The sequence below is a fragment of the Lampetra planeri genome, chromosome 40 (genome assembly GCF_965212315.1).
Source record: "Lampetra planeri chromosome 40, kcLamPlan1.2.h2, whole genome shotgun sequence".
Taxonomy (NCBI): domain Eukaryota; kingdom Metazoa; phylum Chordata; class Hyperoartia; order Petromyzontiformes; family Petromyzontidae; genus Lampetra; species Lampetra planeri.
In genome coordinates, this window is record NC_136146.1 from 525,361 (window position 1) to 553,307 (window position 27,947).

The window sequence follows — 27,947 nt, forward strand, 5'->3', positions numbered from 1 at the left end:
CAGTACCACACCTGGGCCGCTTCGTATCAGTGCTGATGTTTACACATCACACCAGGCACTTACTTACGGCGGAGCTGACCTGGGTAAGACCCAAGACTGGTTAATATCATTGCCCCATGATGTTAGCCGCAACCGGGAATTGAACCCGCGATGCCTTGCTCGCAGTACGGTGTGCTAACCGCCTCGCCACCGCTCCCCACAATATACGCAAAGACAAAGATCCCCCGTATGGCCTTACAGGACTGTTGGGGCAAGTGTTGTCAGCAAGCACCTACGAAGGCCGGCACGGTAAACGAAGGGTGTGGGTGGTCAGCACCATACTCGACACACACAGATGTGCATAGATATACAGACATATTCAGTACCGTTAATGTGACCACAGAGTGGCTGTGTGTGGACTCACCAAGGCTCTGCCACATTCTAAAGACCTCGTGGGCCATGAGGACTCTCATGTCTCCATACCTGTGCATGACACAACAGCAACCAGACGCGGAGAACGATAATATTAATGTATATTTCTCCAAGGTGGTCATGGCAAAAGGTGCAGCCTTAGAGGCCCTCTCTAAGATGTCTGGTCAGTGTGGAAGAGTAGGCCAATATAGCTTCTCGAGAGGCTCTCGAGAGCTCCTGCCAGTCGAATGGCGTGACACCCTGCAAGAGGTCATTTCTGTGCGTCCGTGTGGAACCACAAATCTCAAACGTAATTCAGTGTACGAGTTGGTAAAAGCGGGTTTATTCATCTGTATATAAAATATGTTTTTAATAACATGGCCCTAAAGCGTTTTTGATTAAATCATAAAAAAACCAGAGCCATATTGTGATTAAAAAAAATGTACACGTATGTTAATTTGCACAGCGACATACATTTTGGTGCAAGCATAAATATGATGCTTGGACAACAAGAATCTTGATAAAACATGACAGCGGCTAAGTTATTAAGACTTACATCTGATGCATGACCCTGCACTTTACGCTCTTAGTCAGTCCTGCATGCCATATCTCCTTTGCGCACCCTTACGTAATCTCCTGTCCAACCCCGCTATAACTGAAATGTCGAATGGTCTGCGTGACCTCTTGTAATCTCCACAATCGCACACTTTAAAATAAGGCACAGTATATCGTATTCTGCGAGCTAGCCACAAATGAATGTATATATAAACCGTAAGAAAATTAATTAGCGGAGTCAATAAAATGACCCGTTAATCAGGGGAATTATGGAAGAATCCCCGCGTACGTTAGGTGCAAGATGACGATGATGTATTAGCTTAAGGCTTTACGTGCACAATTTTTAGAGATGCACGCAACAACGCGCGAGATCATCATGTTGTCAAACCAGTGGATTTTTTGCAGCGGCACCGTCCGCTTTGTCCTTCCTTAATATTTTAGGCACTACTGGCAGGCAGGCAGGCAGGCCAATCTCAGAGGTTATTAATATCGCAGGTGTTTTACATTATTTAACGATGCCACAACACTCGATATATATTTTTTAACTGTGTCCTATCCGCGCACGGTTGCTGGCCATTGGCATTGAGGGTTCTTTAGACCTGTCATTTGATCCGAGACAATTTTTGTGACCGTAAAAAAACATCTTTTTTTCCTGCACTAAGTTGTTTGTGACCGTAACTTCTCTTTAACTTCATTGCTGTATTTCAATTTATGCGGTTGATTTTGTCATTTTTTTGTGACCCAGGTCACTCTTGCATACGAGACTCATCCACAACAAGCAAAATGAAAATACTAAATCCCTCCACAAGCTCCCTTTTGCCAGACGGAGTGTAACCACGGTGCAACTCACTTGCTCAGGATCTGCTTCCTCTTCAGGGGGCTGAAGGCTTCCAGCTGCAGACTCGGCTGGTTGATGAAGAGCACCGCGAGTGAGAAGTAAAACGTCCAAATCTGCCAAAGCCGCGGGCAAAGAATGCGCAGAGTCGAGTCTTGTCGGAGTGAAGTGACGTGTTATTGTGAAACAATCGTGAAACGTCGCTGTCTTCCATGCAATCATTACTGTGGTCACCTTTGGACATAACCATCATTATCAACTTCGTCCATGGATCGTCGTCATAAACAATAATAATATTAATAATCATCGTCAACAAAAAGAAGAATCCATCATCATTGTGAGATCATTATTACCAATTATCATCAGTCATTCATTGTCATGCTCATCACTCTAATCATCGTTCGTCAATTATGACTATCCGTCATTCATCATCAACATCAACAATGATTGTAATCATCATTCATAATTTGACAATCATCAGATGATCATTATCATCAATCATCAGCATCGCTATGCATCAACTGTCATCGACATCATAACCACCACCATCTTCATGATCATCATCATCGCCAAATATAATAATTAATTATTGTTACTCTTTGGTTCTTTCGGTAAAGTCACGTAGGAAGAAAAATAAAATTAAACAATCATATATTACGACGTTTCGATCGCAACACAAGCGGTCGTCCTCAGGCGGAAAAAGTTATCCCGCAGTGGAACTGCTGAACCAGGAAGAACACAGCGAGAGAGCTGTTACAACAAGAGGTTGTAGATGTGGTGAAGGGCAAGCAGGCGGGGTCTGAGCTGGAAAGGAATTCCATCTCCGGACGCAAGCACGTCAGTTGTGTTAATGGGGGAGATTCGGGAAAGAGATTCGCATGAACTGAGCTTCCATCGCCGCATAAGAGTATCGTCCCCGCATATGCGCACAACAGCAGTGTTAATGGGAGATGAGCACTGTGTTAATGAGAGATTAGGCAGAGAGATTAGGGGGATTAGCAAGTTAATGTAATGTCTTTGTGTTATCATTATAAATAATTATCAACATTATTACATTCCTTCCTGCAATTATTATCAACTTACATAAATCACCGTCGTCATCACCGTGCCTTACCTGAATGTCAAAGGATTCATTGCCAAAGTTCTGATGGAGGGCTGGGCTCAGTTGCTTCATCGTTGTCACAATTACACTACAAAGAGAAAAAAAAGATCCCCCATGTAGCCTTGACGGACTGTCAGGGCAAGTGCTGTTAGCGAGCACCGATGGAGGCCGGCACTGTGACAGACGAGGGTGTGAGTAGCCAGCACCACGCCCGCACACACATCAACACAATCACACCACGCACACTATATATAATTCACAGCCCTTATAATCCACTGCTGGATGAAGGCCTCCACAAGCAATGTCAGTCGGGGGGGGGACGATGTAACTATATTGTTTAACCAAATTAATTAATTTGTGAGAAATGATTTCAAATTTGGCAAATATGAACAGCGGTTCCGGCACACACAGACTCCTCTTGTTTTTGAATATCGTCGACGGGGCGTCAAACTCGGAGCCGACGAAGCAGTTTTGTTTTTACAAACACCCCCCAACCCCCCCCCCCCCCCCACCATGGTATTAACCAGGGAGGCGCCGTTGCACTTAACCAGGTAACCTTTGCAACAATCGTCAAAACGCGCGACCCCACTCGGCCACGTCACTTTTCAAGAGACCGTTCCCTCTAGCCGAGTAAGCCTCCTTGGACCAAATGCAAACTATTTTTTGTTTTCATACCAGGTAAGGCCGTGCTGAGCTTTATAGCTTTTTTTTCAGAAGCGACCTGGCTATCACAAATGAAAGCTCAACTAAGTGGTTTATCGTCGTGTGGAACATGTATAGCAGCCAAATACTTCTCAAACTCACATTGATTCTAAAGGTGGAAGGAAAAAACCGGAGGACCCGGAGAGAAAAGCAACGCGACCACGGGGAGAGATACATGCAAAACTCCAAACACACAGGTTTCACAGGCTCGGAATTGAACGCAGGACCTCCTGTACACCAGGTGAGGTATTTGACATCTCGCCACCGCAGCACCCAAACAACCGAATGGGAACTTCCAAAGGGCTATAAGACAATATCAACTCTATGCCATAAACATTGACTGTATCCACCCGGTGCTTCCCACGTCTATTTCCCTGTAAAGTTATATTGGAACCCTATTGGATATTCCATAAAAAACCCCATCTCATACCACTTCATGACAAGAACAAAAAAAGCCTCGTAAAGAATATTTTTTGCCATTCCATGACATGGATACGAGTTGCTTCAAGATCAGTGGCTCTAAATCATGTTGTCATAGCGGACCCCAAAGTGAAGACCTATGGTAGTTGTTGCATTGTTTAATTTACACTGGCAATCATTTTTTTTAATACAGATTAGATTTTTTAAAATCTTAATTATTTGTTACATTTCTGTGATTTTTTCTGCCTTGTGATGGGACTTTGTCGGATGAACGTTGAGATTCATAAGGACACGGGGTGACCAATAAGGGTTGAATTGGTCTGTAATAAGGTAGGCTCTGATAAGGGGTTGACAGGTATGAATCATCATCATAATGGCTATTATCATCACCATCATTATCATCACAATTAACATCTGCAATGTTCAATCCACTGCTGCATAAAGGCCTCTACAAGCCATCGCCATCATGATCCTGCGATGGATTAATCCACCCGGCACTGTTTGTGTATTAGATTATTGTTTTTGTTTTGTTTTAGATCGCGTCAATATACATGTGTCATTAAAACCCGCCACCACCTGACACAGCCGTTTAGTAAGGTTTGTCACGTAAACAAAAAATGCCGATTTGTTACTAGTTCAGCACACCGGTGTGGTGGGAGAGTAAACCCACACCATTTACAATTCGAGTCCGACATTTCGCCGGTAATTACAGCCAGCCTCATCAATATTATCCATCAGGCGATGGCCAATTATGGTTGTCGCCCGATAGATAATATTGGTCGCGAAAGCCTACGTGTTAACCTGAGCCATCCCCATAAGTTCACTTTTTGTTGACATCGATGTTCCACAATCGATCGCCAGAGCTGTGGAAAAATACTCCTCCTGTTTCGGTCTTATAAAATGTCGGTCTTGTAATTATAGCCTTAATAGGTCCTTACCTGGTCACAAACAAACCTATATGGCCATCTGTCTGTCTGGTGCTTGAACCGAAGGAAAGAAAAATGAATAAATCCATTCCCTCCGTGAAATGCTGATGTGAAGCTCATTACCTGCTGATCACCATCCTCATAACCATCCAGTCGCGCGGGAAGACCTCCTGCTTCATGAGGATGCTGAAGACGGAGAAGATCTGAAGGACGAATTCCTGCAGTGGCCAAGAAGTGTCCCATTGCACACAAACAAAGACAAAAGATCCCCTGTTAGCCTTAACAGACTGTTGAGGCAAGTGCTGTTAGCGAGCACCTATGAAGGCCAGCACGGCACACGAGGGGGTGAGCGGCCAACACCACGCCTGTCCGCCTTTGTCTCTCTAGTGGCGATGTTTACACATTGCACCAGGTACTCATTTGATGCTGAGTCGACCTAGGGGAGGTCCAGGACCGGTTCAAATAATCGTCACTGGTGTTGTCCGTGAGCGGAAATCGAACCCGGGTCACCAAATCTGTAGCGCAGCGCTAACCGTTACACTACCGCTCCTCCTACAAGCGCACACACATTGGGACACTGTGTTGGAAGTAGTGCACTCGAATAAATAGCCAAAAACTCAATGTTCATTACTTAACACTACCCTAAAAGTAAAACAAAAACATGTGCGACTTGATGTTTGGAGCAATGAGAGAGATGTTTTTTTCTTCGATGAAGGACTGCTACCCAAAACGTCATCCAATAATTCTTTTTTATTTTACGGGTGCTTTTTAGGGTAGTGTTATAAAAGGGGGGGGGGGTTTGGGAATAATGTAATGTCCGAAGTTTTGGGCAATGAACCTTATTCACAGCAGCGAGGAAAGACCGTCGGCCATGATGTCACTGGTTACAAATTGTGTTTGCTTATAGGGCGGCGCTTTTTGACATCCCAGGCGTCTGTGACAAATTTGCGCCGCATTATCCACACGCTGGATTCTATTATGTCACAGTACATTGAGTACTCAGACTGTTTGCACCGGCGCTGTAATTTGTCGTACAAGCATTGATTTGGATGGGGGGCACGTCCGAATGCACACCAAGGGATGCCCAGCAGCGCTCGCTTCGGCTTTGAGTGGTTTGCGAGTAACCGCCGTTCGCCCGGGGCAAATCAATCCTCCGTGGAATAAGGGATGTTGGAGGATTTGTCAAGAGCAGCCTAACGAGCGGCGCCTACGAATACCGGGAACGCACATAATGCAGTCATTAATTGCGGGACGCCTCGACATTAAAGATGCAGCTTTCTGCAATTACTCGCCCGGGCCACTTCTGTTGGCAGGGCCTCTGTTCGGGGCAGCTCTAGGGGGTAGCTTGGCCTGCTTTTTCACGCTGGCCAGACATCTTGGAAGAGAGGGGTCGGGGGGTTACCCACGCTTTACCCCACCGCACGCGAATCGCCGATCGACTGCAGCATACCCATTGACACTGCTGGGGTAGACAGAGGCGGTGGTGGGGGTGGGGGAAGATTTAATAAACTAGCAGTATTGGTTCAACTGCTGCGACGGGTAAGTTGGGTTGAACCGGTTGACCCCACTGGATTGTAAGTCCTGTGCCGCTAACCGTTACACCACAGCAGCAGTATCACCAAAGCCGATAACATTCCCCTGCCGGGCCAATAGCAGCGCCTAATTCTCTTGGAATTAAACCGCTTTCTAGAAGCACAAGCAAAGCCCGATATTAAAATGTTCAACACGCAAGTCTGCACCGGCATCACAGAATGCGGGATCACCATCATAGCTGGATATGTGAGTATTAATGTCGAGTGGAACCACATTACAAGCAGTTTCATAAATAATACAAATGTAACTGTGGATGTGTGCACTGGTAAACCGCTTGCCTATGGGAGACATTTCCAAGCTAATGAATGGCATGTGGACGTTGGGGCAATTTGTACAGAGAGGTAAATGACGTCTGTTGGGACTTATAGTTGTTAACAGATGAATATGAACCTCCAGTACGAAAATCCCTCGTTTGGATTCTACCGTCTGAGAATCAACAGTTGTGTCAAGCTTTTTAAACAATTGCTGCTGGATTAGCAGATGTTATCGATATAAGCACTCAATGTTAAATATTGTTAGGTTAAATCTTGACTTAAAGCTTTCGTGACTGCAGGAATTCATATTCTTTGGGTCTTTCGGTAAAGCCACGTAGATAGAAAAAAATAATACAAATATCACAACGTTTCGATCGCAACACAAGCAATCGTCATCAGGTGAAAAAAAAATCATGTTGCGATCGAAAGGTCGTGATATTTTTATTATTTTTTCTATCAACGTGGCTTTACCGGAAGACCCAAAGAATATTGTTAGGTTGCTCAAACCAATGCCACGTGATATAAATATTGGTCTGCAAGGCCAACAGGCCGATGGACCGAAAGGATATTTGTGTTTTACACTTGGAGACCCAGAATGGAGATCTCCTCATGTACCGTGGCAACGCAAGACGAGTTTGTGCACGGTGTGACCAATTACCTTCAGCGATTCTTTGGAGGAAAAGTTTTCGAGGAGCTGCTGGTAATGTCTGTCAGACATCTGTCTCAGCAGAGACAGCAGGCATGACACATATTCTCCCTGCAGCAACAACGACAAAAATAACCACGTGTCAATTTCCCCAGGTCTCTCGCGTGGAAGAAAGAATGAGCCTCAATGGGCTTCCAGCTGTTGAAACAAAGGACACGCTGACTTGGATTAAATTGTCTATGACTAAAGATCCCATTGCCTTTGAATCACAAAGCATTCAAATGCACACAGGCGTTGGAAGCTAATTACCTCCCCTCCCCCGCCAATTACTGCAAAATTGTGCCATCGACGTCGTTTCATGAGAAGAAGACATTTTCCATCACCGGGGAGCACTCAGCGGCAAGAAGTGCATCACCCCGTGTCGGAGCGGTGCCAACAGAAGGTGGCGTTGCAGCACTGCTTCCGAAATCACTTCCGTGGGGACTTTTCCATCCACGCGCCTTTTTTTGTTATTTGCCCTTTAAAGTATTTGTTGCTCGTCGCATGTAACTCCAACTGAAAATCGTCGGTCTCCCATCCGGGATTTAAGGAAATTTAAGCGAAAGGCTAAATTCGACGCGATTGGATTTTCGTGCGGTCAACGGAAGACAGGACTGCACTCGAGAAGCAACGGTTGAGTAAATAATGGTTGGCTGCAAATTGAATTAAAACCCGGAATCTCTTGCAGTGCGTGCTGATCGATGACTCAAACTTGCCTTGCCACCTTTTGGCCACTCCTCTCGTTGACACTACTTAATTGCTCCTTCCCCAAGTTTTTTTTGTTATATAATGACAGGTCTTGCTTAAAAAACACATGGCTGGGAGCTTCATCAATGCGCAATGGAAAACATAATGGGTACCCATTATAATTTAGATGCATTCATTAATCCCCCACCCCCTTCGCACGTGAAGGGCTCACAAGTGACGTCGTCACACCTATCCCTCTATTTAAGGAACGAAACAGGAGAATTTCTCCACAAAGTTTGGCTGATGAAGCTAGTTGTAATTACTGGCGAAACATCATACTCAGATTGTAAATGTTGTGGATTTGCTCTCCAAGACACAAGTGTGCTGTACTAGTGACGAATTGGCCCGTTCTGTTTACGTGACAAACCTTACTAATTGGCTGTTGGGTGGTGACACATTTATATATTTACGCGATCTAACCCAAAAAAACTATATTATGGATTTCATTCTCGTTGAGACCACCGAATAAACGTTTTAAAAATGTGGACATTCCATCTTTTTTTCTGTTGCAATGCGTTTTATAATCATTTACAGAGAGTGTTAGAATTGAATGTGTCCCCAACTGTAGGGATAAAAAAGCTCACCGTCAAGGAATTTCAGAAGTAATTCTCAGATATCCATTTCCGTAAGCCATTATACAACACATAGAATGATTCATTGCTCTGTGAAAGTTATTAATGTTCACTCGAGCTCTTGGCATGGCACCAATCGCACAATTGGAATACAATTAATATCAAGTATGTATGTGTGTTAAACTTCTTTCGCAACGTACGCAGCCACCCGCGCTAATCGGAGGTATGGGGGCAGGACAACAACCTAAACACAAAAAGCAGTTTGAAAGAAACGAGTTTTCAATCTAGATTTAAAAGCGCAACACTCCAGCGGCTTTCTAATATCGGAAGGTGTATCGGGTACAGAACATGTGAGCAGATGTGCTTAAATATGATGACTACATTTGTGGAGGGTCCTGCTAAGTATTTTGTAATTTCCCAGTTTGAGAGTAACTTTTCAAACTTGGAAGTGTTTGACCATGATGCCAGCACACGTGGCGTACTATCTTAGAACAAGATCACGAAACCTTTGAGGGCCACTGTGGAGCGGACGGCACGCCTTAAATGCTGAATACAGCCGCAGTATTAACCGGGGCAGCCGTGGTCTCGAACCACGAGCCTCTGCCACGAGTGTGAACGGCGCAACCGTTTTGCCACGTCGCTGCCCAACGAACAACGAGTGTTGCTGACCACAAGCTCGTGTCGGAGGCCTTTACTCATGACGCCAGCGACGGTCTTCATCAGCACCTCCAGCAAGCTCTCCACGATCATGTCCACCTCCTCGCAGACCCGCGGGTCCTGCCAGGCCATCACCGCACGCACGCACGCACATCGCTTCACCAATGAAACTCACGGGGCCAGACCGGGACATATCGTGGGGCAGAAGGATATCTCACAATATTGGCAGACAGGGGAAAATACGAAGGAAATGCATTGTCATGAGTGGCAATAAACTGACAAACCCAGGACTTTTAATCTCCTGGGAAGACGTACATGTTTTCCAGGATAGCGGCTACCTCAAAGGAGGATGATCATGGGAAAACCAGGACAGGTGGCAACCCTAGCCAGACCGTATATCGCTATTACCAGTAACATCAGAGGTGGAAAACTGAGAGCGGTACCAATTTCTTTATATGGGTCAATAAAAGTGAAATATGTGATAACATTTTGCTCTGAGAGGGTTATCACGTAATTCCCTTTCCTCGGCCCTATGATTAAATCAGCACCACTTAAGTTTAGGGACACTGCTGTGGTACAATGGTTAACGCGCTGAACGTTGCAATCCAGAGACTGCCGGTTTGTGCTCCCGCCACGGCAGCTGCAACAATGGCCAGTTAATGCAGACATGAATCCTTGTAAAAAGGTTTCAGTTTTGTTGCCAGAAACAAAGGGGAAAAACCCTATTATTATATTTTTTTACTGGCAAAGGAGGTCTAATGATGTAGATGCTCACCCCGAGCCCTCATTACTTTGATAGTGGCATTGCCTTTGAGCTGTACGCCTTTTGGCGTCCTCTGGTCGAGCACCAATTGGATTGAGGCTCAAAAGAAAGCCGACCTTGGTGTGGACCAATCAGTTTCAAGGACAATGCATATATTATCATAGTATGTTTTTTGTTTGCATTTTGACTGCAAGTATTGTGGTTAATGCAGACATGAATCCTTGTAAAAAGGTTTAAGTTTTGTTGCCAAAAAAGGGGAAAATCTTATTATTATATTGGCCAGATGTCTTCAATCCACCTTCACCTCTCTCTGTCTACCCAGCAGTATGAATCGATACGCCACAGTTAAATCTTGATTTGAAGCTTTTGTGACTGCAGGAATCCATACTCTTTGGTTCTTTCGGTAAAGTCACGTAGATAGAAAAAATAATAGATCACGACATTTCCATCGCAACACAAGCAATCGTCTTCAGGTGAAAAAGAGTACCTGAAGACGGCTGCTTGAGTTGCGATCGAAACGTCGTGATCTATTATTTTTTCTACCTACGTGACTTTACCGAAAGAACCAAAGAGCACGCCACAGTTAGTCGATTGGCTGATTTCATGCGGCAGGGTAAATATGTGGGTACGCCCACCTCGATCCGGCTGATGTGAAACAATAGGGACTTCTCTAGAGAGATAACTTTTTTCGTAATGAACACTTTTAACATTTTTCACGACGAGAAAGACGGACATGACAAGGGGAGTTCGTCCGCGGTATTTTTGCGCCGCTGAGATTGTTTGCCGAGCCCTTACGCCGGAGCTCTTCTTCATGATGGAGAAGATGTTGCTGAGGATTCCCGAGCAGACGAGGGGCTCCTTCTGATGCTCCAGGTGCATGCGGATGTGATGGAGAACCACCGGCAAAAGGAATCGCCGAGACTCTGCCGCCGGAACAAGGGGCCCCCCCGCCACGTAAACCGGTTAGATACAAAGCACTTAACCGTCTGCCCATTAACTTACACCCCCCACCCACCGAACCCCCCCCCCCCCCCGCACACAGAGATGCAAAAACGTGTGGCGGTTCTAGGCTGTCATTCGATCTAATTGAATATTTGCTTCGATTTCTTGCTGCGTTTCAAACCGTCTTGCCCTTGTTGTTTCAATGCCCGACAAAACTAAGAAACATTCACCAGGCGAGAACCGTCAGAGACAAATAATTCAGTGCAGTTTTGAAAACGGCGTGCTATTGTCTGCAACACCGACGTGCGTGGGCGTTTACACATAACGACGGAAGCCGCGGCTTTGTTGAGAAGCAGTAAGCAAGCCGGGGCCTGTAGGCCCGTTTTCGATGTCGAGTTTGTACAGTTACATTTGCACAATTAGCCTGAACTGATCGTTTTCATGACATCTGTATATTTTGTGATATTTGAAAACAAACCGTAAACATACGATTCTTACACGCACGATCTTGCATTTATCTTGAGCGCAAGAACACATTTTAACTGACGCATAAATGCTTCATCACACGCCCACAGCAAACACAGGCCCAGTCAGCGTTCAGTGTTAAATACAGCAAAACCCCAATTTACGTCTCCCCCTTTTACGTCATTTCACAAATACGTCGTCACTTTATTATTAACACGGCCACCCGATTAGCGTCGCCTCAACCCACACTTATATCGTTGACAGCATCGTCCGTTCTCTTTCGTACCCGTCACCTCGGCCTTCGTCTCCACCTAGCCTGTAAATCGCTTTGATCGTACGTACGTACGTACGTACGTGAGACTTCTTTCCCACCGTACGTAGCCAACCGTGCTAATCGGAGGTGCGATTTACGTAATTTGGACACTCACCGCAACTTTCAGGAATGCATCCCCACTGACGTAAACCGGGGGTTGCGTTACCGTATCGCGACAAGAGAGGACTTCAGGGAACTTCAGGGCAAAGTGTTCGTCGTCCGTCGTCGTACCCGGGTTGAGGAAAAGCTTGCTCTCTACGGTGCGCCCCACGCACTGCAGCCGCACTGTGTCGAGGCCCGGCGCGGCGTGCTGCACCGTGGGCAGGCTGCCCAGCGCGTCGCGCACCAGGTCGGCCACCTCGCGCGACTTGAACATGCGCAGCAGCTCCTCGTAGATGGCCGGCAGCGACGTAAGGAGCGTCACCTGCGGGGCCGACGGAAATAATTAGAGGCGCGATGAGGGAGGTGGTGGGTGGGTTTGGGTGGGTGGTTTGTATTTTGGTGGGTGGGTGGGTTTGGGTGGGTGGGTGAGTGGGTTTGGGTGGGTGGGTTTGGGTGGGTGGGTTGTTTTTGGATGGTTGGTTGTCTTTGGGTGGATGGATGGGTGGGTTTGGGTTGTTGTAGAGACGAACGGTTGGAGGCAACACGTTTAACAATGGATACAGTGCGTAGCGAACCCTTAACACTTGAAGGGGTTACGGCCCCTTCACCCGCTGCCTAAGGAGGTACCGCCTCTGGACTGACGTGCCCTACTACTGGGGCTACGTTCTCTGGGTCCTCCGGCTAGAGGTGACCTAGAGGAGGCTGTTCTGACTTGTTACCCAGCTAAGGTACAGGTCCCGACCACTGGCCCGCTCGGTTCCGGCCCTTAGAAGGACGACGGGTGAGGTAAGTCTCAGGGTCCTAGCTAGCTGGGCTTCAGTCTTCAACTGGCTAGCTGGTCTTCAGTCTTCCACTGGCTCCCGAGCTGTCCAGAGGCCCGGCTTTTATACAGCTCTGGAGGCGTGGCCGCCCCCGGCCACGCCTCTCTTCCAGAGAGTTCCGAGGGGGGTCCCAGGGGATCCCAGCACACCCCGCAGCCCCCCCCCCCCCCTTTGTCTCGGAGCTCGGGAATCTAGCGGCCCCTATGCCGGTCCGAGGTATTACCGCTGGTGGACCTCGTTTGCAACTGCAGGTAAGTAACGCGACCCATTAGTACACATGTGGCCCATTTACAGCGCTCAATATATACAGGGTGGCCTATATCAGGATCAGAATTAGAATCAACAGGGGCGGGTCAAAAACGATGAGAGTGAAAAGTATAGGAAAGGTAGGAAAAAGTCGGAACGTATCGAGTTGTGGCATTTAAATTAACAAATTATTCAGGATCATTTAATTCATTTGAACAAACATGGCCGAGCGTGGTGCTAGCCACACCATGCCCTCGTGTGCCGTGTTGGCCTTCATAGGTGCTGCTCGTTAACAGCACCTGCTCCAGACAACCCGTGCAGGTGACACGGGGAGAGGGGAGAATGTTTGTCGTTTTTGCTCGCGAGCGTAGATCAAGGCGGCGAGCTGACACCTGCGTGTAGACGAGCCCCTCGTTGTCCCTGCCGTCCTGGCACAGGATGAGCTTGATGGAGTGGAAGAGCTCTCGGATGGCTGCGCGGAACTCCTCCTCCTCCAAGCCGCCGGTGGCGCGCGCGTACAGGCTGCGCGACTGCACCACGAACTTGAAGAGGTACTCCATGGCCTGGGCCAGTGAGGGGGGACACCGGGGGGAGGGGGGGGAGTGGGGGTCAGAGCAGGGCAGCACCTGATAGAGGGGATTATCGCGACGTGTTTTTTTTTTGTCACACGGAGGGGTCACTCAATGGCGGTGTCGCTGAATGTTTCCGCAGCAACAAGAGAGGTCCAAAGGCCCACAGGAGGAAGTCCCCCAGTTGCCTGAGCAAAGCCGAGGTGGGCGTTGGGGGCGGCTGCCCCGGGCCCCCCACCCAAAGTGGGGGGCCCCTGCCAAAAGGAGAAGCCACATTTTTGGCGGTCGGGGGGGTGGCGGTGTAGGCGGTGGCACGAGGATGACTGGAGGTCTGTGAACAAGAGCCTCATAGCTCATCGGATGCCACCCAGTCCAAATCAAGGTTCCGATTCTGATTCGGACACACCTTTGGGCAAAGTCAACTGCTCCTGTTCGTGCGGTCGTGCCGCCTCATGAAGGAGGACAGTGAAACCGGCGCACGGGGAGACAAATGTAGCCATGATGCTTCCGGTCAACGGTTGGGAGGGGGGGAGGGGGGATGCAACCTCACCGCACCGCGTCATCATCGGCAGAGCGGCTGCCGAGGGTGCAGGCGGTGCAACATTCATGGAAGGGCCCAGGCTCCGGGTAACAATGAGGAGCGAGATTGGGCAGTGGACAATCAAAACATTTCCGTGATATTACGTTGCCCTCCCGTCCCCATCGGTAAGGATGTGAAGGACAATAACCTGGGGGCGGGTGTCCAAACAATAACACTAAATGCAAGTTACTTGTGAGCAGGGGTCACATGTTACTTGTGAGCTTTCTCTTGGCTTTACTGCCACCCTTCAGGGAGGCAAGTTACTTGGTTCACTGATGATGAGGGCCGGTACATTTGTGTTTATATTGGTAGAAACCTCCTGGTTACACCAGCCCACAGGGGATTATTGTGTCCGTTCGTCGAACAGGGAGGGGCTGGGTGGGGAGGGAGGGGCTTGGTGGGGAGGGGAGGGTGGGGGGGGGAGCTGGGTGGGGAGGGTGGGGAGGGGCTGGGTGTGGAGGGTGTTGCTGGGTGGGGGGGTGGGAGGGGTGGGGCTGGGTGGGGAGGGGCTGGTCACCCCGTGGTGCCCTTATAAAACTCAACGTTTGACCTACTCACGCCGGCTTGTCCCCACCTCACAGTTGGGCATATTTGCGAAATACACCACGCCGCCATTGACCCTGGCCATTGGCCGAGCAACCCAACGTTCCTACCAGATCCCTCCGCAGGAATGTGTTTGTGATGAAGAAATAATTCGTAACTTTAGGCCGACCCGGCGTGAGAAGACAAAAACAATCATCCTTTGCGCTGGACTTTTTGAGTGTCCAACTTGTTTGCTTTTCAGAGTTTTCTAATTGTAAGAACAGGCTCGAATATATATTGTGCAACAGATGTCATTTTATATTCCTTCCAGATCATCATTATAATTTACAAACAGGCACTGATTCACTCACGAGAATCTACGTACACGTTAGTTGTGAATAATTACACGCACAAAAATTAAAAAGCGGGGGGAAAAATCTGAATACAAAACACTAATTAAAAGAAATAGATTAAATATGCTAATGCAAGTCCCATCTGGAAAAGTCTTTATCCTCAGTGGTGATCTCCTGAATACACTGAAGAAATATTACCATATTTTCTGGATTTATATGATGTGATTTTCCCCCCATTGTATTTCAAAGCGGAGTTGGAGGTGCCTCTTAAAATCTGGATAAAACATCGTCTTCCAGGAGACGCGTGTTAATCTAAGTCTTCAGAATCATTTTTTCAGAAGACGGTTCTCCGTAGCAATACATCACCACTCCAGGGGACAGAAGATACATCGGCCATTCAAAACAATTTTCCAGAAGACATCTTCTCCTCATTGTAATTCAACTCATCCGTAATCATCTTCTCCATAGTACTGTATTCTCCCGATTACACAGTCATACCTGTCAACCCCTTATCAGTGCCTACCATATTACATACCAATTCAGACCTTATTCGTCACCCCGTGCCCTTATAAATCTCTACGTTCATCCTATGAAGTCCCATCACAAGGGAGAAACACAAATAGAAATGTTTTTTCCCGTATTGAAACGGCTGTACGCCGTATGGACCTGAAAACTCAATTTCCCTCTACAAGAATACGGGGTAAACCGTATGGGTTGACAGCTATGTAAGAGACACATTTTGAAAAATGCCCCCAAAATTTTGGGTGCATCTTACTTTCTAGAGTGTCTCAATCCAGAGAGTACGGTATTATTAAAAGCTATATATATATATATATAAACATGTATAATTTGTTTTATAAATATCCAAATAAGAGCACAATGTTTAGGAATAAAAAGAAGAGATTTAAAAAATGCAGTAACTTGGTCCTTACTCTTTGGCTCTTTCGGTAAAGTCACGTAGGTAGAAATAAAACCAAATAATAAATCACGACATTTCGATAGCAACATAAGCCATCGTCTTCAGGTGAAAATCGCGATAGCCGCGATGTCTGCTGCGAGCAGCACGATGTCTGCTGCCTCGACGATGGCTTGTGTTGCTATAGAAACGTCGTGATTTATTTGGTTTTATTTCTACCTACGTGACTTTACCGAAAGAACCAACGAGTATGGATCCCTGCATTCACGAAAGCTTCAAATCAAGATTTAACTTGGTCCTTTGCACGTATTCCTGACAACACCGATTTGTAAATATGGACGGTGTTCATATTCTTAGGTTTTTTCCTGACAGCGATTTCAGCCGCATTATCTCTACATAACAAAAAGGCTCAGTCCCTTCTACACGCACCTCTACATCATCCGCACCTAGTTTACACAACAAAGGCTCATTCCTAGCAGCGTGCTTCAGCCGCACCGAACCTCACAATAATACTATTCAGGGCCTACCTTGGCTCCTCCCACCCTCAACCAGTATATATACAAATACTGTGTTCTTGGAATTTCTCTCACTTGATACAGCTATCGTGCTGTGACGGTTCCACCTGAAGACGGAAGCTTGTGTTGCCTCCGAAACGTTGTGATTTTTATTTTACTTTTATTAATTAAAATGTTTTACCTACGTGACTTTACCGAAAAAACCTAAGAATATGAATCCTTGCAGTCACAAAAGCTTCAAATCTAGAATGGACGGTGTTCCCAGTCGGTGTTTCATTTTCGCACAACTTGTACCACACCCCGCACCAGACAGCATCCACTAACCCTCAGGGCGTCTTGAATATGCTCGTGTCGAATGCTGTCCAGCGAGCGATCCAGGTACCACTTCATACAGCGCAGCAGCTCCCTACGTGCGGTGCACAGCGTGAGTCACATCTCGTTACGGTTACACGAGTCACCAAGTGGCCTGCCATTAATTCTGTATCACGCTGATTAAAAGCTGCACGGGAGAGGTAAGACACATCGTCAACTTTTAGTTACGAGAAAGAAAAAAAAAACCTCAACACGTTCGTGACTTTTACTACCTTGAAAGAATGTATAGTGGCCGATGTTTCGGGTAATGGGCCTTCTACACAGCACGTAACTCTCCGGCCTCTATTTTGAGCTATAAAGGGGGGCTAGTTTCCAAAAACGTCGCACAATTTGAGGTCGTTGGAAACGAGCCGCGACTCTTATGTGGGTAAAAATGACGTGGATCAGTGACATTGCACAGACTGTGATAATGATGCCGACTGTGAGGATCACGCGGGGCTATTTCCTGGCTCATGCGAGTCTCTGTTTGGCGACCGCGCCAGCGATGAAAATGCAGCGAACTCCTACTTGTAGGCAAGCGCTCCGGCGAAATGCTTCTGGATGTAAGTTTCCATGACAGGCCTGAAGTGCAGAAACTTTGTGTCTCGCAGCAAATTGACGACGAAGACCTGGGTTGGAAAATAATCACACACACACACACGCACGTACGCAGGCACGCAACCACATTCCACGGACGTACATTTGGTTTGCAGCTGCAGGCCAAAATAAAACCATGCTATTACTCATTTCGATTAAAACTCTAGCAGGCAACGTTTGGCAAAACAAAGAGACAATTAAAAGGTGTAACATGAGTTGGCCTGATATAGCACTGCTTCAAAAAATTCGAATTAATGGCGCAGTCAGGCTCCTTGCGGGCTTGCGATTCGGCAACGTGGCGATCGGGTTTTACAATCCACAACGCCGCAATCAAGCAGCGCATGCTGAATAGACTTTTGTGGGAAATCAGAAACTGTCACTTACCAGCGACTGGAAAACCAAAGGGCCGTACTTCTCTGTGCTGTCATCTAATATGGCGAACAGAGTGTCCAAGATGTCCTGTAAAAACTGCAAAGACAAGTTTGAAATTAATTGGCACTCCAATTTAAGTAGGAATGTACAAAATGATTGCTTGCAACCGACGAGTTAAAAAAATGAATAGCTGGCGTTGTTATTGTTGTTGTTTACACTTCATACCTCTGCGATTCAGAATGGAAAATCACCCGGGCAAATTGACCACTGCTGCCGCCTACCTTCACAATTTCCTCTCCTTTGACTTGTCTCAGCCTGCCCAGGATGTCCTGCACAGTGTCGGTGTGAACTTTCCATTTAAGGAGAGCGAGAAGGTCTTCTAAAAAGAAGAAAAAAAAAGAACAATATTAAAACGCCCGATGGCGATTGAAATCGAGCGCTCAGTAGCGGGGCCGCTCGCACACCTGCCCCCCCCCCCCACCCCGAACATCTTCACTCGTGAGCAGTCGACGGGGGTCACCAAAAAGCACTGACCGAAACTCTGCCGCAGAAGTGTGTACCTCAGAGAAACGGCCGAGGATTCTTCATGATGGGCGAGATAAAGACGCACCGACCATTACAAATTCGTGGCAACTTACATGGGGGCGAGGCGGTGAATTACTCCGCGTATGTTTGTGCGTGGCGTGGGGTGGTAGAGCCGTGGGTAGGGTTGCCACGATATAGTTTTTTCATGAAACGATGTTAATGTTAAGGAAAGGAAGACGATGATAAGGATGACGGTGATGATGACGACGATGAACAAAATTCGCCCCAACATTTTGTCCACGGCTTGCTGCTCCCTCGTTATCTGTGGCCTCACCGTTCTGGGTGAGCTTGGTGGAGCACAGCAGGGTGCTGATCCACAGCGACTCCTTGTGACTGCGTGGGTACACGAGGCTCGTGGTGGACACCGAGGGACCCACAGTCCCCCCGGAAGCCCCCGAGTCGTCCTTGCAGCACGGCAGGCTCAGGTAGTAGGCCGGGTTGCTGAAGCCTGCGCTCTCCTCACACTGACGAGACGACGCGGCGGCACGCGCGGTGTGAGCAAGCCACGTGTGTAAGCACATCAACACTGGGGAGACAAAGGCGGCCAGGCGTGGTGCTGGCCACCCGGCCCCCTCGTGTGCCATGCCGGCCTTCATAGATGCTGCTCGCTAACAGCACTTGCCCCGACAGTCTGTTGAGTCTTTGTGTGGATATAGTGTTTGATTCCCACCCACCCCCCCCCCCCCCATATATTTTTTTTATAATTTAGAAATTCTATAAATGCTAATTTAGCTTAACTTATATGGAACGTCGCTACGTTCTGGCGACGTTCCGTAGACTGAGTTTGCCGTATAACGAAGGATGACCGCTTGGGGCCATTAAACGGCTCAGCAACTCAAAAGCGCCGTGCATCGCATCGAAGCTCAACCAATCCAATGCCCTGATGTTGTCTATTCAACGGGACCTCTCAGTGGGGAGGCGTCCCTGTGAGGCACAAGGTACATGCAGCACCGCCATTCAAATAGACATCTGGTCTGCCAAGTCCCCCAATTTATGACCTACTTCTTTTCCGCACTGACCAATGTGGTGCAGTATGGTCAAACAAAGCTCTACGACTGACACCGTGTGGGAAGACCGTCTTCCTCCTTATCAAACGTAAGGGTCACCCGTGCCATAATTACATCTATTTCGGCAGTGTTAGACCAGCGTGACCCTCGGAACCTCTGCAACGAGCGCCAAAAAGAAAACGCCGCTACCGATTTCTACTGGCGCACTTCGCTCGAAGCTCATGCCGCGCCAATTCAGGAAAAGCTCGGCTGGCGCAACGATCGTCCAGACGCGTGACGCCGTCCAATGTGTAACGCGAGTGCACTTCACTCCCGGCGTAAACACGAGCAACGACGGCGGACAGTGAAATGATAGCGATGATTTGTATTAATTTGTTGGATTATGAGCAATTGTGTTGATTGTGGACCGAGCTGTCGGGGATCACCTTGTACACGTAGAGCTCGTGCGTTTCGTCGGACAACGTCGTGCCGTCTTCTCTCATGAGAGGAGTGAAGGCAAAGCCAAAGAGCTTCTTCTCTCCCTTCTCCTTTGCTGCAAACGAGACACGGCGGATTGGCAATCGCATTTCAAGTGACTTAATCATTGGGAACTTTAAGAAACAAAAAATCCCTTCCCTCCCAACTTTATTCGAAGTGCCCGTTCAGATCTCTCGCAGAGCGGAGGACCACACGGCATTAAGAAACGGTCCGCTGTGCTTTCCCACTCACCCAGATGCATATTCACGTCGCATGGCAGCCAAACTGCATTTTACAAGTTGAAATTCTGCTAAATTCAAGATAAAAAAAACTAATTTAATATAACGCATTGCTGACCTCTGGGCCACACGGCCAACCAAGACTTATGTTTTGAAACTCAAGATGGAATCCTCCTACGTGGCAAAACGTACAAAATATATCCATGCACAAATTTAAATTGTGTACATTACAGCCACAAGGACGGCGCATACATCACAAACGCCAAGATTGCCCCTACTGTAGCAGGAGAAAATATTTTTTTACGAAAGCGTTCGCGTAGCATCGTACCGTGCGGTGTGTCTGAGTCACACCTGCGACGGTCATTCACGTTAACCCCTTTGTCGGCCACGTCTCCCCCACCCCTCCACCCACACAAACGCGACACATGACGAGGGGCGAGCGTGTCGCTCACTCGCCCAGTGGCTGCTCTAAACCGCACGGGTCTCTGGCCGCGACACAAACCCGCGAAACAAAGCCCCGCTGCTTCGCTTGCTTCTCCCAAATTCGCCACTGGGTTTTTGCTCGCGTGGTGTGCGCCACGGGGTGGCGGAGGCGATGGTTAACACCGGCAGACCGAGCGGGCGGGCGATGTGCACGGGGGGACGAGGAAGGGGAAGCACCGATACCAAGAAGACGTGGAGGGTCCATTTTTTGCAGGCGGTGAGGCTGTGCGTATAATGTACACGCTCGTGCAGAAGGGCCGGTGGCCCCGAAACGTCTCCTATTAAGTACTTTTCAAGGCCACGGTGTTGTTGAGGAATGGGTTGAGTTTTTATTTTTATTTTGCTGTGCGTGGTAAGCGGGACTGGTGTTTGTCAGCTGCGTGGTGAGTTTAGTAGCATTGGTGAGCTGCGTGGTGAGTTTAGTAAAGAGTGGTGGTGAGCCCCGTGGTGGAATTGGTGAGCTGTGCAGACTAGTTAGTAACGATCGGTTTCCGTGCTTTTTAAAATTTTCATGAAAACAGCGGCGTCTATAACAGCAGTGCCTACAAACTGACGAATGGCCGAACGTAATAACCACGGGGCAAAGGAATTAGCGGCCAAGGATTTACATCAATCACATTATATTTTGTGATGAAGAATAAGCGTCATTGAACAGATAGACAGACAAATATATGACTACGCTACCGCCCCCCACTATATCCATACACGCATACGTTAAACACAAGACAAAGTTCCCCCCTATAGCCTTAATTGACTTTTGGAGCAAGTGCTGTTAGCGAGCACCTATAAAGGCCGGCACGGCACATGAGGGGGTGGGGGTCCAGCCCCGCGCCCGACCGCATTTGTCTCCCCAGTGGCGATGCTTCCTACACACCGCACCAGGTACTCATTTGAGGCTAAGTCGACCTAGGGGAGGCCCAGGACTGGTTAAAAAAATCGTCACTGGTGTTGGCCATGAGCGGGAATCGAACTCGGGTCTCCGGGTTCGTAGCACAGCGTAGTGCTAACCGCTACACTACCACTCCCCACACACACACACACTACCCATTTATAATATGCTATTAACCAAGCAGCCAGGGTGGGAGCAGGGTGTGGGAGGGGGGCATGATGGTGAACCCCGACTCCAGCGCTCTTCATCGCAAGGCCCTGCAGGCCACTGGCGGCCCCTGACGTGCGGCCCCCCGACAACGCACAAAGAGTGACAACACCCCCCACCACCATCGTCGTCATCGTCGTGACACTGATGATGTATCATCGGCGACAGCGCCCCCCCCCCCGCACGCCTCCCTTCTGAAAACGGGTGAAGAACACCGCTCTGCTCCCTGGGAAGCAGACTAGCTGACTGCTGCACGAGCGACGCGGAAAAAACATCTCCGGCGCGAAGTTTCGGCTCCCGTGCCGAACGGCGGCCACCACTCCGCCGATGGTGGAATCTCGCCGCGACCCTGTCCCGCGGGGACAGGGTCGACGGGGCAACGAGAATGCGCACGGCACCCTTAGGGAGGTCCCGGTTGTAAGAATTGGTTTTCCCCTTTCTGGCAATACAACAGTTGTGTTACGTTGTTAAAACACCAAACAGAAACCTTTTGCAAGGAATCGCGTCTGCATTAACCACACACGATACTCGTGGTGAACATGCAAACACAAAAAAAACATGCTCTGGTCTCTAACAGTTTTCGACCAGAGGACGCCAAAAAGTGAAACACTGTTAGAGATGAGGCTCTAAAGAAAGTTGTCTCCGGTGTGGACCAATCAGTTTCAAGGACAATGCATATACTTCTAGATTTGAAGCTTTCGTGACTGCAGGGATTGATACTCTTAGGTTTTATCGGTAAAGTCACGTAGGTAGAAAAAAAGTTATTTTGCTGTGCCTGTTTTACACCTGATGAAGGAAGCTTGTGTTGCCTCCGAAACGTCGTGATTTATTCTTTTATTTCTACTATTATTATTTCTATTACTTTTATTATTTACTTTTATTTTTACCTACGTGACTTTACCGAAAAAACCTAAGAGTATGAATGCATATACTATCAGAGCATGTTTTTTGGTTTGCATGTTCACCACAAGTATGCGTGGATAATGCAGACATGATTTCTTGCAAAAGGTGTCTGTTTGGTGTTGTAACATCTTAACACAACTGTTTCATTGCCAGAAAGGGAAAAAAACAATTCTCATATTTTGATACTGGCAAGGGAGGTCTCATGAGGTCCCAGTTGTTAATCGGCCGAAATGTTTACAGGGCCCGTGAAATGTTGGACATTCGTACGCTGAATCTACCTTTCAAGTAAGGGATTTAAACGTTCAGCACAGCGTACTGTGAAACGCAGTGGGTTAAAGGAGCGTAATGGTGTGAGTCATGCACGGGGATGATTAGCGATTCTCGCGGAATTGCTCCCGACGATTCTGCACAGGCACGCTGTTCAATTACGGAGGCGTTGCAGTGTTGCAATGTCTCAAAAAAACACGAGCTCTGCTCTATTCAGGTTCTCGCCGAGTCTGCGGTCACCGAGCACGAGCACATTGGGTCCATACGCAACAAGGCCGTGCTCGTCAAATGTGTCCAAATACACGCGAAGTGTACAGGCCGCTATTCGGCTTATGTGCGTGGACGCGTTCGCAATTATTAACATCGGATGAATGCGAACATAGGAAACGCTGATGAATTCGCACATCACTTGCGTGGGTAGATGTTCAGATTATTAGAGAGTGAAATTAAATCAGTGCATGCATGCATACATAAATAGGTCATAAGACCATACAATTGTGGTGTGCTAATTCACAGACACTAGTAGGAGGTACTCTCTCTTTCTCTCTCCCTTTTATTCCGGCCTTCACAGCCATAAGGGATAACTATATACCAGGTCGGGACAGCCAACATGCTCTGCCAGACCCACAGCCTTTCTCAGCACTTGACAATAGCAGCAGCAGCAGAATCAACAGCTTTCACACACAGAGCGAGAGAAAATCAGGACTCCCAAGACATCCTCGGAACCAATGTCGATTATTCAAACGTTTTTGGACTACGCAGGCAAGATGCGCTTCCTGATAAACGCGGCCCATCTGCCAATGAGCGGGGCACGGTAAAGGTCGCAACGGCGATGCTGCTTGAGAGATGAGAGCCGCTTTGTGCCCGTGGTGGAGAGTCCTGGAGTGGTGAAGTCTCACGTGAATCACCAGCAGAGAGATGACTCGGAGGTTTGCGAGGCTAATTCCGTGTGAGAGCACAGAGCAGCAGGGGCCCCCAGCTACTGTGGGTGATGCGGACGTCCGGGCACTGTCAAGCATTATTTTTAATGAACGCCCGAGAGAAACACCCACCATGATTTTGAACAACAGCAAAAATCGCGGTCTTTTTTGAGTCCGCGTCTTCCTTCCTACATCGCGGTGACGTGAATGGCGATTGCGCCGATGACGGAAACGTTGACTACAAAGTTGGCACTCACAAAGTAGGTTTCTTACTGATATAGTCGTCCGTAGTTGCAAAGTGTAATATTACGTAACAGAGCCTCGAACTGCAGACCTCTGCAACAAACTAAACTAACTCGTAAACATTTTATTTTATTTTACCAGGTAAGGCCCACTGAGCTATGTACCTCTTTTTCAGAATTGACCTGGTCACGAATGAAAGCTCGACTAAGTGGCTTGTCACGTGGCTGATTTATAGCAGCCAAATACTCTAAAACGCATGACGTTGATTCTAAACGTGGAGGAAAAAATCGGAGGAACTGGAGAAAAATCCACGCAAGCACAGGGAGAAAAAGAGAGATACATGCAAACCCCAAATATAAGCTCTGAGTCAGGGTGGGGATCAAACCCACGATCCCCTGCATACCAGGCAAGGGAGTTAACATCTCGCCAATCACCGCATCCTGGGCGGCAGTGGCGCTGCCACGCCACCCCCCGTGCACGGTAATCATCGCGTGAAGTGCGACCCAGCGGAGAAAGGGAGGGTCGTGGGGGTGGTGGTGGCCACTCACTGGAGCAGTGGCGAAACTCGAAGCGCAGGTGAGAGCCGCGGAACTTGTCGACGGGGATGGCGAGCTTTAGGATCTCCCCCCAGCGGGGGCTGTTGTTGTGGTAGAGCACGAAGGAGTGGAAGTCTCGCATGTACGGCTCGCCGGCGCCCAGGCTGACGCAGTCCTGTGTCGCACGCAGCACACAAACGCAGAGATGCACGCGGTCACCCTGCACGGCTCTGGGCGATTCGATTTGGTGAAGAACGCGAGTGCATTTTTGTTTTATTTCCGCGATGTGACGCGTGGCTGAGCGTTTATTTTCTTGGGTGCCGCAGTGGCGAGATGTTGACTACCTCACCCGGTATACAGGAGGTTGTGGGTTTTATCCCAACCCTTACGCCTGCTGTATACATTTCGATTTAAAGCGTTCGTGACTGCAGGGATTCATCTTCTTGGTTCTTTCGGTAAAGTCACGTAGAAGGGAAATAATAAAGTAATAAAAATAAAACAAAATAAAATACAATTCTCACGACGTTTCGGCCACAACGCAAGCAGCCGTCCTCGGGTGAAGAACAGGGCTGTTGGAAAGACAGCGTCTGAATGAGTTTGCGTGTCTCTCTCCCCATGGTCGCGTGGATTTCTCTCTGGGTTCTCCAATTTTTCCCTCCACATTTAGAATCAACATGCGTTTCGAGTATTTGGCTGCTAGAAATTTCCGCTTCATAAGCCACTTCATTGAGCGATCATTGTGATAGCCAGGTCGCTTCTGAAAAAGAGCCATATCGCTCAGTGGGCCTTACCTGGTAAAGTAAAAATAGTTTCAGTGTAGTTTAGTTTCTCTAAAGCTTCCACCACACGTACGATTGCTGCGGGCAACATCAGAAAGTGAATTAAACCACACTTGGATGACAAGCGGCTGCGGAAACTTAATAATTAAATTCCTCCAAAAAATTACTTCAGTTATTAAACCCACGTTGGAGTGCTCTTGCCAAAAGCATCTTAGAATCCAGTAATATTTGTTTAACAAGACTAACCCTGCTGGTGAGACCTAGAAGGTCTAAACCAATCCAGACATTTGTTTTGCTTGAACTGCTTCTGGAACATATCAGTTTGAAAAGCCAGCAGACTGATGAACGAAAATGTACCTTAACAATACGCATGAAGAATTCTGTAACGTGACAAAGCAACCAACATTTATTTATCATTACTTTAAGATTGGAGAGACTGTATAAAAAAAAAATGTGCCACTAGTGCATATATTCTCGGAGTCTTATAACAGTTTTGAAAACGAATCTGAGACCTCATCAAATTTTACGTCACGCGTGCTGATGTTCACACATTGCACCAGGTACTCTTTTAAGGCCGAGTAGACCTAGGGGAGACCCAAGTCTGGATCAGATAATCGTCACTGGTGTTGGTCGTGAGCAGGAATCGATCTCGGGTTCTGCGCTGGGTTCGTAGCACAGCGCGCTAACCGCTGCACTCCGGCTCCACACTAAGTAATCGATAGTCAGAACTAAACTGTGCGCACACACACACACACAACGAAGCAGGATGGTTGTTTGTGTAGACTGTGGCGAGTACGATGTCTTTAAAAATAAAGGGCGCTACGCCTCTCGAATTCAAATGAACGCCGAACCGCTGGCGCACTCCGAGACTCGGCTGTGTAATGGGACATCCACACCCTGCGACTCGCAGACATCTCGCAACGAAACGCCAACGGGGCATTTGAGCGTCACCTTCAGGATCTCTCCCTCGGCGTCCAGCACGAACATGGCCACCTCGATGTTCTTCTGCACGCTCTTGCCTCCCCGCTCGAACTCGCCGCGCTCCAGCGTGATGTACAGGTCGTTGCGGATGTCGCCTGGGCAGACAAATCGCGCACCGTGGTCAACGCCGGCGGGTGAAGACGCTGGCGGCCGGCATTGTCGACGAGAGGGCCACGCGGGATCACCGAACGGTGCGAAAGCTAACGGGGGCTGCTATCGGCTGGCCGCTTCTTTGCCGCTCGCCCCGCAAAAGGCGTTCACCGGAGAGTAAACGGACGTCCCGCGAGCGGAGGGCACGAGCGAGCTTGGTTAATGCCTCGGGAGGGTGGGGGGGGATTGTCAAACGCAAACGACCGCACGGCGTCTGTTTCGCCGTGGGCGTTAGAGATCCCTCGACGTTAAAATCGAGATTGAGTGCCGGCATCACGGTTACACATTTTTGCCAAATAAGTAAGAATGATCATCAAAATTACTTAATTGGGGCGAAGCCACTTTGCAACATTGCCCACTACTGGCAAAAAAACTGCACCGGCCGGTGACACAGAGCGCCCTGGGTGATGGTCTTGCGCTTTTAGAATTGCGGCCCCACCAAATATGCGGCATTGTTGAACCTTTGTTCACCGCGCTCACTCAAACTACTTTACAGGGCTTCATTCTGGTCAAATTGAAATTTGTAACATATATATAAAACAAAAACTTTTCGACGTAACTTAACAACGAGCGGTTTCTTGTTCCTCTTGAGCATGTTATTTCAACTCCTGATTTACACGTTTGGCTCCGTTAAATGTGTAATTAGTCTTAACGTGAGCCACTTCATAACCAATATTTCCGCGTGCATCGTTACTGAAAGCAAAACCTCAGTAACTGACCTCGACGCTTTTTGGGTCACGCACACAGATACAAATGACAGTGGAACACATGCCGAGAAAACGAATGAACATGACACCAAACATAAAAAAACACAAACGAAAGAATGTGAACATACAGCCCGCAATCGTTTGAATTCTGTTAAACGATATCAAGCATGAGGAATGGCATTCTAGAAGTAAATCAGCAATGTCTGCAGAGAATTGCAAATTTAGGCCGTTTCCGTTTAAAGTGTGCCAGAGGTCTTTGATGACTTGAAAGTGAGATTGGCTGAACACACGATGGTTTCACAGTCGTTAACATCGTTATCTTTATTTAACGGTGTGATTTTTTTTCTTTAAACTTTTTTTTTTCATTAACAGAGCGTGGGCGGTGATAATCACCAAAAATTATCGCGTGAGGCATATTCCATGAGATTAAAGAGGAAACATGAAAGTCAATGTTACGTCTATTAATCAGAAGCAAGCATGTTAATCAGAAGGGCAGGAAGGGGAAAATGGAATTTTTAAAAGCGTGTACCAATGCTGTACAGCCTTGACAATGCAACTGAGATGAGAGTCATTTCAATCAAAAAGGTCTTTCACATATATTTTAAAATAGATGTATTTATCATTAACACACAGACGTACATGCACGTGCGCATTGAAACTCCGTGTATCTCGCGTAATCTTAACCAAGATTTGGACAAGAGAGAGGCAATTCTATCGATATATTTGTTAT

General features: G+C 47.8%; 1 protein-coding gene across 1 annotated transcript in view; it reads right to left on the reverse strand.

Moving 5' to 3' along the window:
• The window catches only part of DOCK3 (dedicator of cytokinesis 3), a 181,873-nt gene that overhangs the window by 41,754 nt on the left and 112,172 nt on the right, over nt 1-27,947 (reverse strand). Inside the window, exons 16-32 of the mRNA XM_078612853.1 lie at nt 26,331-26,455; nt 24,613-24,775; nt 19,883-19,989; nt 18,725-18,914; nt 18,147-18,244; nt 17,878-17,961; nt 17,425-17,525; nt 16,870-16,951; nt 13,483-13,653; nt 12,153-12,345; nt 10,997-11,124; nt 9,451-9,558; nt 7,436-7,534; nt 5,054-5,148; nt 2,895-2,970; nt 1,796-1,896; nt 404-462 (exon numbers count right to left, since the gene is read on the reverse strand). Of these exons, the coding sequence (XP_078468979.1) occupies nt 404-462; nt 1,796-1,896; nt 2,895-2,970; nt 5,054-5,148; nt 7,436-7,534; nt 9,451-9,558; nt 10,997-11,124; nt 12,153-12,345; nt 13,483-13,653; nt 16,870-16,951; nt 17,425-17,525; nt 17,878-17,961; nt 18,147-18,244; nt 18,725-18,914; nt 19,883-19,989; nt 24,613-24,775; nt 26,331-26,455 (1,980 nt within the window). The remainder of the gene's footprint in view (nt 1-403; nt 463-1,795; nt 1,897-2,894; nt 2,971-5,053; nt 5,149-7,435; nt 7,535-9,450; nt 9,559-10,996; nt 11,125-12,152; nt 12,346-13,482; nt 13,654-16,869; nt 16,952-17,424; nt 17,526-17,877; nt 17,962-18,146; nt 18,245-18,724; nt 18,915-19,882; nt 19,990-24,612; nt 24,776-26,330; nt 26,456-27,947) is intronic.